The sequence below is a fragment of the Zonotrichia albicollis genome, chromosome 16 (genome assembly GCF_047830755.1).
Source record: "Zonotrichia albicollis isolate bZonAlb1 chromosome 16, bZonAlb1.hap1, whole genome shotgun sequence".
NCBI lineage: Eukaryota > Metazoa > Chordata > Aves > Passeriformes > Passerellidae > Zonotrichia > Zonotrichia albicollis.
In genome coordinates, this window is record NC_133834.1 from 1,545,136 (window position 1) to 1,564,394 (window position 19,259).

The 19,259-nt window shown below is 44.2% G+C and overlaps 2 protein-coding genes across 2 annotated transcripts in view; one reads left to right on the top strand and one right to left on the bottom strand.

Annotated features, from left to right (window-relative positions):
- Positions 1–12,874, top strand: part of MSLN (mesothelin) — a 38,680-nt gene extending 25,806 nt beyond the window's left edge. Inside the window, exons 21-22 of the mRNA XM_074553092.1 lie at positions 10,916–11,105; positions 11,793–12,874. Coding sequence (XP_074409193.1) covers positions 10,916–11,105; positions 11,793–11,887 — 285 coding nt within the window. The 3' untranslated portion in view covers positions 11,888–12,874. The remainder of the gene's footprint in view (positions 1–10,915; positions 11,106–11,792) is intronic.
- A 372-nt stretch (positions 12,875–13,246) lies between these two features.
- LOC141731057 (mesothelin-like protein) lies at positions 13,247–18,830 on the bottom strand. The gene is made up of 10 exons (XM_074553262.1): positions 18,673–18,830; positions 18,494–18,584; positions 17,667–17,811; positions 16,971–17,143; positions 16,649–16,807; positions 16,336–16,469; positions 15,517–15,650; positions 15,260–15,360; positions 14,088–15,057; positions 13,247–13,284 (listed from the first exon to the last, which is right to left on the bottom strand). The coding sequence occupies exons 1-10, from the start codon at positions 18,828–18,830 to the stop codon at positions 13,247–13,249; spliced, it is 2,103 nt and encodes a 700-aa protein (XP_074409363.1).
- Positions 18,831–19,259: the final 429 nt, after the last annotated feature.

The following is a 19,259-nucleotide window of genomic DNA, read 5'->3' on the forward strand; positions in this document are numbered from 1 at the left end:
ACACAACACAATATAACACAACACAGTATAACACAGTATAACACAGTATAACACAGCATAACCCAGTATAACACAACACAGTATAACACAGTATAACACAGCATAACCCAGTATAACAGAGCATAACCCAGTATAACACAACACAGTATAACACAGTATAACACAGCATAACACAGTATAACCAGTATAACCCAGTATAACCCAGTATAACACAGTATAACCCAGTATAACACAACACAGTATAACACAGTATAACACAATATAACCAGTATAACCCAGTTTAACCCAGTATAACACAGTATAACCCAGTATAACACAACACAGTATAACACAGTATAACACAGTATAACACAGTATAACACAGTATAACACAACACAATATAACACGACACAATATAACACAACACAGTATAACACAGTATAACGCAGTATAACGCAGTATAACGCAGTATAACGCAGTATAACGCAGTATAACACAACACAGTATAACACAGTATAACCCAGTATAACCCAGTATAACACAACACAGCATAACACAGTATAACCCAGTATAACAAAACACAGTATAACACCGTATAACACAGCATAACCCAGTATAACCCAGTATAACCCAGTATAACCCAGTATAACACAACACAGTATAATACAGTATAAGACAGCATAACCCAGTATAACACAACACAGTATAGCACCGTATAACACAGCATAACCCAGTATAACACAACACAGTATAACACAGCATAACACAGTATAACACAACACAGTATAACACAGCATAACACAGTATAACACAACACAGTATAACACAGTATAACCCAGTATAACACAACACAATATAACACAACACAATATAACACAGTATAACACAACAAAATATAACACAACACAATATAACACAACACAATATAACACAACACATTATACCACAACACAGTATAACACAGTATAACACTCACAGTATGACACAGTATAACACAGTATAACACAGTATAACACAGTATAACACAACACAGTATAACACAGTATAACACACACAGTATAACACAGTATAACACACACAGTATAACACAGTATAACACACACAGTATAATACAGTATAACACAACACAGTATAACACAACACAGTATAACACAACACAGTATAACACAACACAGTATAACACAGTATAACACAGTATAACACAGTATAACACAGTATAACACAGTATAACACAACACAGTATAACACAACACATTATAACACAACATAATATAACACAACACAGTATAACGCAGTATAACGCAGTATAACGCAGTATAACACAACACAGTATAACACAGTATAACACAGCATAACCCAGTATAACACAACACAGTATAACACAGTATAAGACAGCATAACCCAGTATAACACAACACAGTATAACACAGTATAACACAGTATAACAAAACACATTATAACACAGTATAACACAGCATAACCCAGTATAACACAACACAGTATAACACAGTATAACACAACATAACCCAGTATAACACAACACAGTATAACACAGTATAACACAGTATAACCAGTATAACCCAGTATAACCCAGTATAACACAACACAGTATAACACAGTATAACCCAGTATAACGCAGTATAACGCAGTATATCGCAGTATAACACAGTATAACACAACACAGTATAACCCAGTATAACCCAGTATAACCCAGTATAACACAACACCGTATAACACAGCATAACCCAGTATAGCCCAGTATAACCCAGTATAACACAACACAGTATAATACAGTATAAGACAGCATAACCCAGTATAACACAACACAGTATAACACAGTATAACACAACACATTATAACACAGTATAACACAGCATAACCCAGTATAACACAACACAGTATAACCCAGTATAACACAGCATAACCCAGTATAACACAACACAGTATAACCCAGTATAACACAGTATAACCCAGTATAACACAACACAGTATAACACAGTATAACACAGTATAACACAGTATAACACAGTATAACACAGTATAACCAGTATTACCCAGTTTAACCCAGTATAACACAGTATAACCCAGTATAACACAACACAGTATAACACAGTATAACACAACACAATATAACACAACACAATATAACACAACACAGTATAACACAACGCAATATAACACAACACAGTATAACACAGTATAACACAGTATAACGCAGTATAACACAGTATAACACAACACAGTATAACGCAGTATAACGCAGTATAACACAACACAGTATAACACAGTATAACCCAGTATAACCCAGTATAACACAACACAGTATAACCCAGTATAACCCTGTATAACAGAACACAGTATACCACAGTATAACACAGCATAACCCAGTATAACACAACACAGTATAACACAGTATAAAACTGTATAACACTGTATAACACTGTGTAACACTGTATAACACTGTATAACACAGTATAACTCAGTATAACCCAGTATAACCCAGTATAACACAACACAGTATAACACAGTATAACCCAGTATAACAAAACACAGTATAACACAGTATAACACAGCATAACCCAGTATAACACAACACAATATAACACAGTATAACACAGCATAACCCAGTATAACACAACACAGTATAACACAGTATAACACAGCATAACCCAGTATAACACAACACAGTATAACACAGTATAAAACTGTATAACACTGTATAACACTGTGTAACACTGTATAACACTGTATAACACTGTATAACACAGTATAACACAGTATAACCCAGTATAACCCAGTATAACACAACACAGTATAACACAGTATAACCCAGTATAACAAAACACAGTATAACACAGTATAACACAGCATAACCCAGTATAACACAACACAATATAACACAGTATAACACAGCATAACCCAGTATAACACAACACAGTATAACACAGTATAACACAGCATAACCCAGTATAACACAACACAGTATAACACAGTATAACACAGTATAACACAGTATAACACAGTATAACACAGTATAACACAGTATAACCAGTATAACCCAGTTTAACCCAGTATAACACAGTATAACACAGTATAACACAACACAGTATAACACAGTATAACACAGTATAACATAGTATACCACAACACAGTATGACACAACACAATATAACACAACGCAATATAACACAACACAGTATAACCCAGTATAACCCAGTATAACCCAGTATAACGCAGTATAACGCAGTATAACGCAGTATAACACAGTATAACACAGTATAACACAATATAACCAGTATAACCCAGTTTAACCCAGTATAACACAGTATAACCCAGTATAACACAACACAGTATAACACAGTATAACACAACACAATATAACACAACACAGTATAACACAACGCAATATAACACAACACAGTATAACACAGTATAACACAGTATAACGCAGTATAACACAGTATAACACAACACAGTATAACGCAGTATAACCCAGTATAACCCAGTATAACACAACACAGTATAACCCAGTATAACCCTGTATAACAGAACACAGTATACCACAGTATAACACAGCATAACCCAGTATAACACAACACAGTATAACACAGTATAAAACTGTATAACACTGTGTAACACTGAGTAACACTGTATAACACTGTATAACACAGTATAACACAGTATAACACAGCATAACACAGTATAACACAGTATAACACAGTATAACACACACAGTATGACACAGTAGAACATAGTATAACACAGTATAACACAACACATTATAACACAGTATAACACAACACAGTATAACACAGTATAACACACACAGTATAACACAAAACAGTATAACACAGTATAACACAGTATAACACACACAGTATAACACAGTATAACACAGTATCACACAACACAGTATAACACAGTATCACACAACACAGTATAACACAGTATAACACAACACAGTATAACACAACACAGTATAACACAGTATAACACAGTATAACACAACACATTATAACACAACACAATATAACACAATATAACACTGTATAACACAGTATAACACAGTATAACACAGTATATCACAGTATATCACAGTATAACACAGCATAACACAGTATAACACAGTATAACCTGTATAACCCAGTATAACACAGTATAACACAACACAGTATAACACAGTATAACACAGTATTACACAACACAATATAACACAACACAGTATAACACAACACAGTATAACACAACACAATATAACACAACACAGTATAACACAGTATAACACAACACAGTATAACACAGTATAACACAGTATAACAAAACACAGTATAACACAGTATAACACAGCATAACCCAGTATAACCCAGTATAACCCAGTATAACCCAGTATAACCAGTATAACCAGTATAACCCAGTATAACCCAGTATAACCCAGTATAACCCAGTACAACCCAATATAACCCAGTATAACCCAGTATAACCCAGTATAACCCAGTATAACCCAGTACAACCCAGTATAACACAGTATAACCCAGTGTAACACAGTATAACACAGTATAACACAGTATAACCCAGTATAACACAGTATAAGACAACACAGTGTAACACAGTATAACACAGTATAACACTGTATAACACAGCATAACACAGTATAACCAGTATAACCCAGTATAACACAGCATAACCCAGTATAACACAACACAGTATAACACAGTATAACACAGCATAACCCAGTATAACACAACACAGTATAACACAGTATAACACAGTATAACACAGTATAACACAGTATAACACAGTATAACCAGTATAACCCAGTTTAACCCAGTATAACACAGTATAACACAGTATAACACAACACAGTATAACACAGGATTACACAGTATAACATAGTATACCACAACACAATATGACACAGCACAATATAACACAACGCAATATAACACAACACAGTATAACCCAGTGTAGCGCAGTATAACGCAGTATAACACAGTATAACACAGTATAACACAGTATAACCAGTATTACCCAGTTTAACCCAGTATAACACAGTATAACCCAGTATAACACAACACAGTATAACACAGTATAACACAACACAATATAACACAACACAATATAACACAACACAGTATAACACAGTATAACACAGTATAACGCAGTATAACACAGTATAACACAACACAGTATAACGCAGTATAACGCAGTATAACACAACACAGTATAACACAGTATAACCCAGTATAACCCAGTATAACACAACACAGTATAACCCAGTATAACCCTGTATAACAGAACACAGTATACCACAGTATAACACAGCATAACCCAGTATAACACAACACAGTATAACACAGTATAAAACTGTATAACACTGTGTAACACTGTATAACACTTTATAACACTGTATAACACTGTATAACACAGTATAACACAGTATAACCCAGTATAACCCAGTATAACACAACACAGTATAACACAGTATAACCCAGTATAACAAAACACAGTATAACACAGTATAACACAGCATAACCCAGTATAACACAACACAATATAACACAGTATAACACAGCATAACCCAGTATAACACAACACAGTATAACACAGTATAACACAGCATAACCCAGTATAACACAACACAGTATAACACAGTATAACACAGTATAACACAGTATAACACAGTATAACCAGTATAACCCAGTTTAACCCAGTATAACACAGTATAACACAGTATAACACAACACAGTATAACACAGTATAACACAGTATAATATAGTATACCACAACACAATATGACACAACACAATATAACACAACGCAATATAACACAACACAGTATAACCCAGTATAACCCAGTATAACGCAGTATAACGCAGTATAACGCAGTATAACGCAGTATAACGCAGTATAACGCAGTATAACACAGTATAACACAATATAACCAGTATAACCCAGTTTAACCCAGTATAACACAGTATAACCCAGTATAACACAACACAGTATAACACAGTATAACCCAGTATAACCCAGTATAACACAACACAGTATAACCCAGTATAACCCTGTATAACAGAACACAGTATACCACAGTATAACACAGCATAACCCAGTATAACACAACACAGTATAACACAGTATAAAACTGTATAACACTGTGTAACACTGTGTAACACTGTATAACACTGTATAACACAGTATAACACAGTATAACACAGCATAACACAGTATAACCCAACACAGTATAACACAGCATAACACAGTATAACACAACCCAGTATAACACAGTATAACCCAGTATAACACAACACAATATAACACAACACAATATAACACAGTATAACACAACACAATATAACACAACACAATATAACACAACACAGTATAACACAGTATAACACAGTATAACACAGTATAACACACACAGTATGACACAGTAGAACACAGTATAACACAGTATAACACAACACATTATAACACAGTATAACACAACACAGTATAACACAGTATAACACAGTATAACACACACAGTATAACACAGTATAACACAAAACAGTATAACACAGTATAACACAGTATAACACACACAGTATAACACAGTATAACACAGTATAAGACAACACAGTATAACACAGTATCACACAACACAGTATAACACAGTATAACACAACACAGTATAACACAACACAGTATAACACAGTATAACACAGTATAACACAACACATTATAACACAACACAATATAACACAATATAACACTGTATAACACAGTATAACACAGTATAACACAGTATATCACAGTATAACACAGCATAACACAGTATAACACAGTATAACCAGTATAACCCAGTATAACACAGTATAACACAACACAGTATAACACAGTATAGCACAGTATAACACAGTATAACACAGTATAACCAGTATAACCCAGTTTAACCCAGTATAACACAGTATAACACAGTATAACACAACACAGTATAACACAGTATAACACAGTATAATATAGTATACCACAACACAATATGACACAACACAATATAACACAACGCAATATAACACAACACAGTATAACCCAGTATAACCCAGTATAACGCAGTATAACGCAGTATAACGCAGTATAACGCAGTATAACGCAGTATAACACAGTATAACACAGTATAACACAATATAACCAGTATAACCCAGTTTAACCCAGTATAACACAGTATAACCCAGTATAACACAACACAGTATAACACAGTATAACCCAGTATAACCCAGTATAACACAACACAGTATAACCCAGTATAACCCTGTATAACAGAACACAGTATACCACAGTATAACACAGCATAACCCAGTATAACACAACACAGTATAACACAGTATAAAACTGTATAACACTGTGTAACACTGTGTAACACTGTATAACACTGTATAACACAGTATAACACAGTATAACACAGCATAACACAGTATAACCCAACACAGTATAACACAGCATAACACAGTATAACACAACCCAGTATAACACAGTATAACCCAGTATAACACAACACAATATAACACAACACAATATAACACAGTATAACACAACACAATATAACACAACACAATATAACACAACACAGTATAACACAGTATAACACAGTATAACACAGTATAACACACACAGTATGACACAGTAGAACACAGTATAACACAGTATAACACAACACATTATAACACAGTATAACACAACACAGTATAACACAGTATAACACAGTATAACACACACAGTATAACACAGTATAACACAAAACAGTATAACACAGTATAACACAGTATAACACACACAGTATAACACAGTATAACACAGTATAAGACAACACAGTATAACACAGTATCACACAACACAGTATAACACAGTATAACACAACACAGTATAACACAACACAGTATAACACAGTATAACACAGTATAACACAACACATTATAACACAACACAATATAACACAATATAACACTGTATAACACAGTATAACACAGTATAACACAGTATATCACAGTATATCACAGTATAACACAGCATAACACAGTATAACACAGTATAACCAGTATAACCCAGTATAACACAGTATAACACAACACAGTATAACACAGTATAGCACAGTATAACACAGTATAACACAGTATTACACAACACAATATAACACAACACAGTATAACACAACACAGTATAACACAACACAATATAACACAACACAGTATAACACAGTATAACACAACACAGTATAACACAGTATAACAAAACACAGTATAACACAGTATAACACAGCATAACCCAGTATAACCCAGTATAACCCAGTATAACCCAGTATAACCCAGTATAAGCAGTATAACCCAGTATAACCCAGTACAACCCAATATAACCCAGTATAACCCAGTATAACCCAGTACAACCCAGTATAACACAGTATAACCCAGTGTAACCCAGTATAACACAGTATAACCCAGTATAACACAGTATAAGACAACACAGTGTAACACAGTATAACACAGTATAACACAACACAGTATAACACTGTATAACACAGCATAACACAGTATAACCAGTATAACACAGTATAACACAACACAGTATAACGCAGTATAACACAGTATAACACAGTATAACACAGTATAACCAGTATAACACAGTATAACCCAGTATAACACAGTATAACCCAGTATAACACAACACAGTATAACACAGTATAACACAGTATAACACAACACAGTATAACCCAGTATAACCCAGTATAACCAGTATAACCAGTATATCCCAGTATAACCCAGTATAACCCAGTATAACCCAGTATAACCCAGTATAACCAGTATAACCAGTATAACCCGGTATAACCCAGTACAACCCAGTACAACCCAGTATAACCCAGTATAACCCAGTATAACCCAGTGTAACCCAGTATGACACAGTATAAGACAACACAGTATAACACAGTATAACACAGTATAACACAACACATTATGACACAGTATAACACAGTATAACCCAGTATAACCAGTATAACCAGTATAACCCGGTATAACCCAGTACAACCCAGTACAACCCAGTATAACCCAGTATAACCCAGTGTAACCCAGTATGACACAGTATAAGACAACACAGTATAACACAGTATAACACAGTATAACACAACACATTATGACACAGTATAACACAGTATAACCCAGTATAACACAACACAGTATGACACAGTATAACACAACACAGTATAACACAGTATAACACAACACAGTATAACACAGTAGAACACAGTATAACGCAGTATAACACAACACAGTATAACACAGTATGACACAGTATAAACCAGTATAACACAGTATAGCACAACACAGTATAACACAGTATAACACAGTATAACACAACACAGTATAACACAGCATAACACAGTATAACACAACACAGTATGACACAACACAGTATAACACAGTATAACACAGTATAACCAGTATAACCCAGTATAACACAGTATAACACAGTATAACACAACACAGTATAACACAGTATAACACAGTATAACACACACAGTATAACACAGTATAACACAGTATAACACAACACAATATAACACAATGTAACACAGTATAACACAGTATAACACAATATAACACAACACAATATAACACAACACAGTATAACACAGTATAACACATTATAACACAGTATAACACTGTATATCACACACAGTATAACACAGTAAAACACAACACAGTATAACACAGTATAACAGTATAACACAACACAATATAACAAAATATAACACAGTATAACACACACAGTATAACACAACACAATATAACACAACACAATATAACACAACACAATATAACTCTGTATAACACAGTATAACACAGTATAACACAGTATAACACAATATAACACACACAGTATAACACTGTATAACACAGTATAACACAATATAACACACACAGTATAACACAGTATAACACAGTATAACACAGTATAACACAATATAACACAACACAATATAACACAACACAATATATCACAATATAACACAGTATAACACAATATAACACGACACAGTATAACACAACACAATATATCACAGTATAACATAATATAACACAGTATAACACAGTATAACACAGTATAACACAGTATAACACAACACAGTATAACACAGTATAACACAGTATAACGCAATATAACACACACAGTATAACACAGTATAACACACACAATATAACACAGTATAACACACACAGTATAACACAGGTTAACACAATATAACACAATATAACACAATATACCACAATATACCACAATATAACACAGTATAACACAATATAACACACACAGTATAACACAGTATAACACGCACAATATAACACAGTATAACACAGTATAACACAAACAATATGACACAGTATACCACAATATAACACAATATAACACAATATAACACACACAATATATATTATTAATATAGTAATAATAAATTTTAATTATAATCAATATAGTTGATTGAAATTGATTTAAATCAATTTAATTATAATTAATATAATATTAAATAATAAATAATTAAATAATGTATTATTTACTATTTCTATTTAATTAATAGTTATACTATATTAATATTAATATATTTATGTAGAATAAATATATATTATATAGAATAAATATATATTTATATAGAATAAATACAGGATAAATATATATTTTTATAGAAAAATATATAATTATTTATTTATATGGAATAGCTTAAATATCTATATAGAATGAATATTATTTTTATTTATAGTTTATTTCTATATTATTAATATATAATACATAATAAAAATATATTTTATCTCATTTTTATTAATTAAATTTTTAAAAATCCCATTTCTATCTGTAACACGAGCTCCATTGGCACAATCCTAACCCTGCTGTGTGTGTGTGTTTCCCCAGCTGCTGACGCCCGGGGAGGTGCAGGGGCTGCTGGGGCTGCACCTGCCCGAGCTGGCGCAGTGGCAGAGCAGGGCCCCGGTGCAGGACTGGGCGGCGCTGCAGAAACAGTCGGAGCTGGACAAGCTCCACATCGGCCTCACGGGGGGCGTGCAGGAGGGGTACATCAACCTGGTCACCCCCAAATTCCCAGGTGGGTTTGGGGCCCTGCTGGTTGGGGTTTCACGGTTCTTTTGGGGTTGGATGGACGTGTGTGTGCTAAGGAAGGCAGGAGCCTCCCCTGAAATGGAAAATGTAAAATCCCCCACTATTACAGCGACCTTAGACGGTCACTGTGGTGAAAGAAGGACGAGAATCTTGTTTCTTGATCAGAAGGCTGATTTATTCATATAAGATATATAATACATTATAACTATACTAAAAGGAAGAAAAAGAGAGGTTACAGAGAGCAGCTATGCTAAGAATAGAATAGAAAGAATGAATAACAAAGTTCTGTGTGCAGGGAATCTGTCCCTGAGCTGCTGCTGTGATTGGCCTTTAATGGTACACAAGGAAGATGAGCCAATCACAGGGACACCTGCTACATTTCACAGCAGCTGAGAACAATTGTTTACATTCTTCTTCTGGGGCCCTTTGCTTCCCAGAAGAAGGAGAAATCCCAAAGAAAGGATTTCTATGAAGAAATGTCTGTGACACCCCACCCTGAATTGCTATAAATTTGAAATTAAGGGTCTCTCAGGCAAAGGTATGGGAGCAAGAAATAACAGTTCTTTAATAGGGAAGAAAATAAAAAGATAAAATAAATAATGCAGTAAACTAAACGGACACTGCCAGGTTCAGTCACTGATTTCTGTGCTCTGATGCCCTCTCTGTCCTCCAGCAATGTCCTCAGCCCCTCTGGGCACCGTGGCCATGGTGTTCCACCTCCTGCCTGCCCTGCTGCTCAGCTTCCTCACCGTGTCCATCTTCTCCTGACCATCTCCTCCGCGAGGGACCAGCCTGGGACCTGCTCTGAGACCCGGCCTGAGGAGTGCCCAGAGCTCCAGGCAGCTGGGGTCAGCCCAGGACTCACTTTTAGGTACTTTTGGCTTTCAAATCACTTGGAAAAACCCCAGTTGTGTCTGAAGGGAAGATCCCAGACTCTCTGGTGCAGGATCTTTTCCTTTGGGACAGCCCAAGCCCAGCTCAGCCCCAAACCACTGCTAAAGCCCATCTTACTGCTGGGTTTAAGGGTGAGTCCTGCAGGTGAAAAATGACATTTCCCAGAGCCTGACCTCGTGACACTGCCAAGACCTCGGGGTGGGAGTGAAGTTTGCCAGCTGCTTGTAAATAAATCCTGGAACTGAGCAAAAATGCCAGAAGCAAACTGATGAGTGTCTGCTTTTCCTTGGGGCTGCCCTCACACTCCTGACTGCAGGAATCCCCCCAAATGAGGGCTCAGAATCCCAGGATCTGCCTGTTTCTGTTCCTTGGGGTTGGCTGTTCAACGTTTAGGAGCTGAGACTCTTCTCAGCTTCATCATCTGGAGGGAAAGTTTTTGCCCAAGGTTTTCCATATTTTTTCCCCACTCATTGGAAATATCTGTCAAAAAAAAAGCCCTCAGTGAAACCTGTATCCAGCTCCTGACATCCCCCTTTCCTCCAGGAGGAAAAAGGGATTTATATATTTTATATCTTATAAATCTTCACTGTTTGAGCTTTCTAGAGAGGGAGCAGGTCTGTTCTTCACTGCAGATTTTGGATTTATGCTGGAAAAGCTTCCCCACAAAGCGCTAAACACCTCAAAGGACACATTGGATTAGGAAAAACCAGATTGATGTTTTATTGTATAGCACTGAACAGTAATCAAGATAAATTATCTCCAGCTAATCATCCCAGAAGAGTCTGTGTGTGGTTTGAGCAAACCTTGATCAAAAAGCAGCTTGTGAGAAAAGTTAAATAAGATTTTTGGGGATCTCTCAGCTGTGGTGCAGGGCCACCAGTGACTCAGTCCCTGAGTTTTCCCACTGTTTAACAGATCCCAGTGGGATGGGATGGACAGGAAATCCCTGCAAGAGCTGGGCCCGGTGCTCGTGCCTTGGCAGAGCAGTCAGCAGCACTGCTGGTTCTACTACAGGGAGTAAATCTCTAGTAAGGACCTGTGGAAGCTTCTCTGTGCTGGAAAAATCTGTCCTCCTTCACTGGCCCACCTCAAAAATAACCAAACCCTGTGCTGGCATCAAACGGGGATGAATTCTCTTCCCTTTCCTGGTCCAGCTGTCCAGCGGGGACTGCCCAGCGCAGTTCCACTGGGATGGAGGGAGGGGTGTGCAGGGTGGGGGGCGCTGAGGGGGGCTCAGAGCAGCCCCCCCAGCAGAACACTCCCCACGGTGGCTGCCAGCAGGAGAGCGAGGCAGGAGCAGAGCCTGGATCCTGATCCTGATCCTGATCCTGCAGGGAGGGAGAGCACAGGGAATGGGATCCTCCAGCTGCCCAGGGAGGGCTGTGGGCTCAGCAGCTGATGGGACACCTTGAAGTGCACCTGAGAACCCAAGGGCACCCCCAGGGCCACATCCCCAGCTGTCCCCCAGCACTGAATCCCCCCAGGAAGGAGGGGGACCAGGCAGCTTTGTCCTCCCCAGCATTCCCAAGCCTTTCCCGCATCCCCAGCTCACCGGGCTCAGGGTGCAGGTTGATGTGGCCGTTGGAGGTTGGCTGTGCTGGCTCTGGAACGCTCCCAGGGGTGGGTTTGGGGCTGGGGACAGGGCTGGGAGGGGAGCTGGGCTGGCACGGCACGGCCGGGGAGGAGCTGGGGCTTGTTTGGGGGGGAATGGTGGAGCTGGGAATTGGGGTGGGCGTGTGTGGGGCGGGGGTGGCAGTGGGGACAGAGGAGGGGTGAGGGACAGGGGTGGCAGTGGGGGCAGAGGAGGGATTGGAGATGGGAGTGGCAGTGTGAGGAGATGTAGGACTGGGGACAGTGGTGACAGTGCTGTGGGTGGCAGTGGGAGCAGAGGAGGAGTGAGGGACAGGGGTGGCAGTGTGAGCACAGGAGGGTTTGGGAGTGGAAGAGGTGGGATTGGGGACAGTGGTGACAGTGCTGTGGGTGGCAGTGGGAGCAGAAGAGGGATTGGGGACAAGGGTGGCAGTGGGAGCAGAGGTGGGATTGGGGACAGTGGTGACAGTGCTGTGGGTGGTACCAGTCAGGTTAGTGGCAGCACTAGTGCTGGTGGTGGCCCTGGAGATGACAGCAGGGCCTGGGGTGGCACTGGGGCTGCTGGTGGCCAGGAGGGTGCTGAGCAGGGTGACAGCAGGGGAGGTGGCTCTGTGTGTGGTGGGGGCCTGGTGGGTGGAGCAGGGCGCTGCGCTGGTCACAGCAGGAGGGACAGAGGGGGTGGCAGTGGGGGGGACAGGGGGGACAGTGGGACCCCCAGTGTGTGTGGGGGTGCCTGGGGGGGTTGGGCTCGGAGTGCTTGGGGTGGGGGTCCTGGGGGGGACCGTGCTCAGCTGAGGGGTTGATTGGCTGCTAAGGGCAGTGGTGGTGGGGACAGTGCTCATGGAGGTGACACTGGCTGGGGTGGGGGGCACAGGGGTGGTGACAGTGGCTGGGGTGGTGACAGTGGCCGTGGAGGTGACACCGGCTGGGGTGGTGACACTGGCTGTGGAGGTTGTGCTGGCCGGGGTGGTAGGCACAGAGGTGGTGACACTGGCCGGGGTGGTGACACTGGCCGTGGAGGTGACACTGGCCGGGGTGGTGACAGTGGCTGTGGAGGTGACACTGGCCGGGGTGGTGACAGTGGCCGTGGAGGTGACACTGGCTGGGGTGGTGGGCAGAGAGGTGGTGACAGTGGCCATGGAGGTGACACTGGCCGGGGTGGTGACACTGGCTGGGGTGGTGACACTGGCTGGGGTGGTGGGCACAGAGGTGGTGACAGTGGCCATGGAGGTGACACTGGCCGGGGTGGTGACACTGGCTGTGGAGGTGGCAGCAGGGCTGGCTGTCCCCGTGGGCTCGGGCCGCCCTCCCTGCAGGCCGATGTCCAGCACGCAGTCCAGCTCCTGCTGGGATTGCAGCTGCACCCAGCTCACCACCACCGGCTCGTGCTCGTGCTCCTTCAGCTCAGGGAGGTTTTCCCCCAGCAAATGTTTCACGTCGGTGACGCTGAGTTTCTGCAACACACACACAGAGCATCCCCTTCCCTCACCCTCACAGCCCCAAACGCTTTGCTAACGGGGCTGCAGAGCAACTGAAACTTCCTAAAGGAAAATTATAAAGGTGAGAATGTGGAGAATTGGTGATTTGGTTGGGCTCCACCCTCAGCCAGCCCTGCCCTTCCCTGGGGAGAGAGGCAGCAGCACCCCAGGGCTGTACCTGCAGTTCCTGAGGATTTAGGGTGAGGAAGGTGCTCAGATCCATGTTTATGGCCACACCAGCATTAGCCAAATCCTTCAGATCTTCTGCTGGAGCTCCACCTTAAAGAGAGCCCAAGGAACACCTGGAGATGTGCAAACCCTGCCAGCATTTCTGGGGAAGGATTTGGGGAGGTTCTGGAGGCTGCCAGACCTGTCTGTGGCTGAGAAGAGACCCCGAACCTGGTGTTGGGAGGGAGGGTGAGGGGAAGCACCTACCCAGGTATGGCTGGATCTGGCAGTAATAGGAGCCAGGGGTGCTGACCAGGCCGGCAAAGGCCTCCCGGGCCTTCTCATAGAGCTGATCCTTCTTGGTTTGGGAGCATGAAGAGATTTCCAACCGCCCAGCAGTACTGGAAGGGGGGCACAGGTCAGCCCTGATGCCTTCAGTTTGAGCTTTCCTGTTTCCCACATTCTGGACTGCATTGGTACAGAACTCTGAACTCCACAGAAAGTGTCAGCAGTTCTCCTCACAGCTCAGTCACACAGAACAATCCTTGTCCAGCCCCAGAACCAAGGACACCGCTGCAGCTCCAGGCCCAAAAAGTGCAAACAACAGGGAATGGAGGAGAGCAGTCTGGGAGGGTGGGACTGCAGAACCTGAGCTGGAATTGGACAATGAACCCCAACATGGAAATGGACCAAAACTTATAAAAGTGTGAGAACTCCTGACCCATTGTCCATCTTGGGTGTAGCCACAGCCAGGCCCTTGTACTGCCCAAGGTGAATCCTTTGAGGCCTTTTAATAAATCCCTGCTTTATTCCTTTAGCTCTGCCCAGCCTCTGCACCAGGCAGCCTCTCAAGGTGTCAGCAGCACCCCAAATTACAGATTAATTGTTCTGGTGGCTGTGAGGGACAAGGGGGATATCCCTGCTCATGGTCCTGGAGCTCAGGTAGGATCTGGGATTGGGACAGGGCCATCCCACTGTGCTGGTTGGGAGTGGGGACATCCACAACAGAGCTGGGGCTCTTCCATCCCACCTCCCCAGAGCCCAGGGCCTCTGAGGGCTGAGCAGCAGCCCCAAGAAGCGGCTCACCCGATGGCTGCAGCAGGGATCTGCTGGATCTGCCCCTCCTGCAGGTTGCACAGGCGCCTGCCTCCAATCTGCTGGAGCAGGGGCCCCGTCAAGGAGCCCCCCAGGGCCAGGTACCTGCTGAGCAGCTGCTGCACCTGAGGGACACAGGGCACGTGAGAGGCACAGGCAGGGATGGGAGATGCTCCTGGTAAGGATGGCAGTGCTGCCAGCACCCCAAAACCCCACAATGCCTCCAGCCCGAGCTGGGCTGGGACAGGGGCAGTCCCAGTTTGGGTTCCTCACCATCCATCCTCTTCTGCTGCCATGGGTTTACCTGGGAATCGCTCCATGGTGCTTCTGAGTCGCTGAGCAGGGCTGAGAGGGTCTCATTGGATGTCACCTGCCACCGGCTGATCTCCTCCTCCGTGTACAGGCGGGACAGCCTCCCCAGCTGCCTCAGCTTCTCCTCTGGGATCTCTGACCCCTGGAAAAACTGTGGGGCCCAGCCCGAAGGGAAGGGAAGGGAAAATAGGGCAGGAATGAGTGCAAAGGACCCACTTGGGCACCTTCATCCCTGCGCCCACTGAGCCCTGTGCACTGCCCATCCTGGCTTGGCCCGTGCTGCTGGGGAGCTCCTGCCCTGTGCCACCCCTTACCTCATCCACCTTTTTTTTCAGGACCAAGTAAGCCTCTGGGATGAGTAGCAGATCCTTCACAGCCTCCAGGTTTTCTACTAACACATCATCGCTCAGGCACAGGTCCAGGTCCTCAGGCAAGAGGACGGCGATGTAGTAGATGTTGCTGGCGGTGATGGGCTCGGCCTGGCAGCCTGAGGGCAAGGAATTGGTCAGGCAGAAGGTGTGTGTCCCCTGTGTGCCCTTCCCACCTGGCCCTCAGAGCCCTGCTGAAGGACAGGGAATCACAAAAACGTGGCTCAAGCCGTGGTGGATCCTGTTCCCATCCCCTGGTCCCCAGTCCACAGAGGTGTCTCATTTGCTGTCATTCCCTGAAGTCATTCCAGAAGAACCTGGTGATGTTTTGCAGCCCACATGTGCTTAGTCCTGTTAAAATCAGCTCAAACTGCTCCATGTCTCCTACAAGAACATCCTTTGCTCCAGCAGCATCCTGCCCTGGGGACTGTCCCAGCTCCCTCCTGAGTGCTGCCACCACATCTCTGCTCCCAGGTAAGAGCAAGACCTCACTTTGTACTTCAAGGACATTTCCCCACTTCCCCCGTTTGTGGGAATCCCAGATTTCTGCCTGGTCCAGCCGGGAGCTCCCAGACCCTACCAGCCCCGGGCATTGTCCCCTCCCAGAGCCCCGGCCTGGCCGGAGGGAAGGGAAACACTCACGGTCGGTGCTGCGCTGCAGCCGGGGCTGGGAGGCGACTGAGGCTGCTGCGAGCGCCCTGAGGAGCAGCAGGGATTCCTCCCGCTGGGAACGCCCCTGGCTGATGTAGGCGGCAGCGATGCTCGTCCTGAAACCCTCCCGAGCTGCCTGCGGGGACACGGGGTGCTGGGACCGGGGGGACGGGGACCGAGGGTGCTGGGACTGGGGGGACAGGGACACGGGGTGCTGGGACCGGGGGGACGGGGACAGAGAGTGCTGGGACCGGGGGTACGGGGACACGGGGTGCTGGGACCGGGGGGACGGGGACCCGGGGGGACAGGGACACGGGGTGCTGGGACCGGGGGGACGGGGACAGAGGGTGCTGGGACCAGGGGGACGGGGACAGAGGGTGCTGGGACCGGGGGGACGGGGACCCGGGGGGACAGGGACAGAGGGTGCTGGGACCGGGGGGACAGGGACACAGGGTGCTGGGACCGGGGGACGGGGACAGAGGGTGCTGGGACTGGGGGGACAGGGACACAGGGTGCTGGGACCGGGGGACGGGGACAGAGGGTGCTGGGACTGGGGGGACAGGGACACAGGGTGCTGGGACCGGGGGACGGGGACAGAGGGTGCTGGGACTGGGGGGACAGGGACACAGGGTGCTGGGACCGGGGGACGGGGACAGAGGGTGCTGGGACCGGGGGGACGGGGACAGAGGGGTTTTAGGACTGGAGAGCACAGGGACAGAGGGGTTCTAGGACCGGAGAGCACAGGATCCTGGGTCCCCCCCAGCCTCGGAGCTGACCTGCCCGATGGCCATCTCCCCCCGAGGAGGGAGGGACCTTACCTCGGCCACCAAACTCAGCGTGGTCTGGTTCAACGCCAGCACGAGCGGCCCCAGGTCTTGCAGAGTCTGTGAATCCCAGCCTGAGGGATCCCTGCAGGAGCAGGAGCAGCTCAGCATCCCGTGGATCCCCACCCCTCCTGTTCACCGCCCACCCTTCCAGCAGCGGGAAGGCTCCTCACCCGTACGGTGTGCCCCCCGAGAGGAGCAGGGCATTGAGGGCGTCCTGCTGTGCCCCTGTCAGCGCCGGGCACAGCTTCAGCTTCTCCAGGATGTTGGGGTCCGAGGCCTGGATGGTGCCCGGCTCCAGGTCACACACCAGCACCCTGAGGCTGTACATGTGGGGTGTCACATGTGTACATGTGGCCGTGCCGCCATCCCCAAGGCCGGGTGGGTGCCCCCGTATCCCGGGGTTTGGGTGAGGGATAAAACAGCGGCGCCCGGGATTCAGCCGGGGCGAGGCTCCAGCTGCAGCCGCGTGGAGGAAGGACAGTCCTCGGTGTGTTTGTGTTTGTGCAGGAGCCCAGCCAGCTGGAATCCCAGCACGGAACCGGCTGCACAGGGCTGTAAATCCTCCCTGCCCAGTGACCCGGCACAGCAGCAAATGTGGGATAAACGCAAATTCACCCCAACAGACCCCCTGGGACCCCCCAGAGCCCCCGCAGGGCTGGGCTGGTACTTACTGGGGACGCTCAGCGTTGGACAGGACGGCTCCAACAATCAGAGCAGCCTGCAGAGAGGATGGGGGATGCTCAGCCCCGGTAAGGAA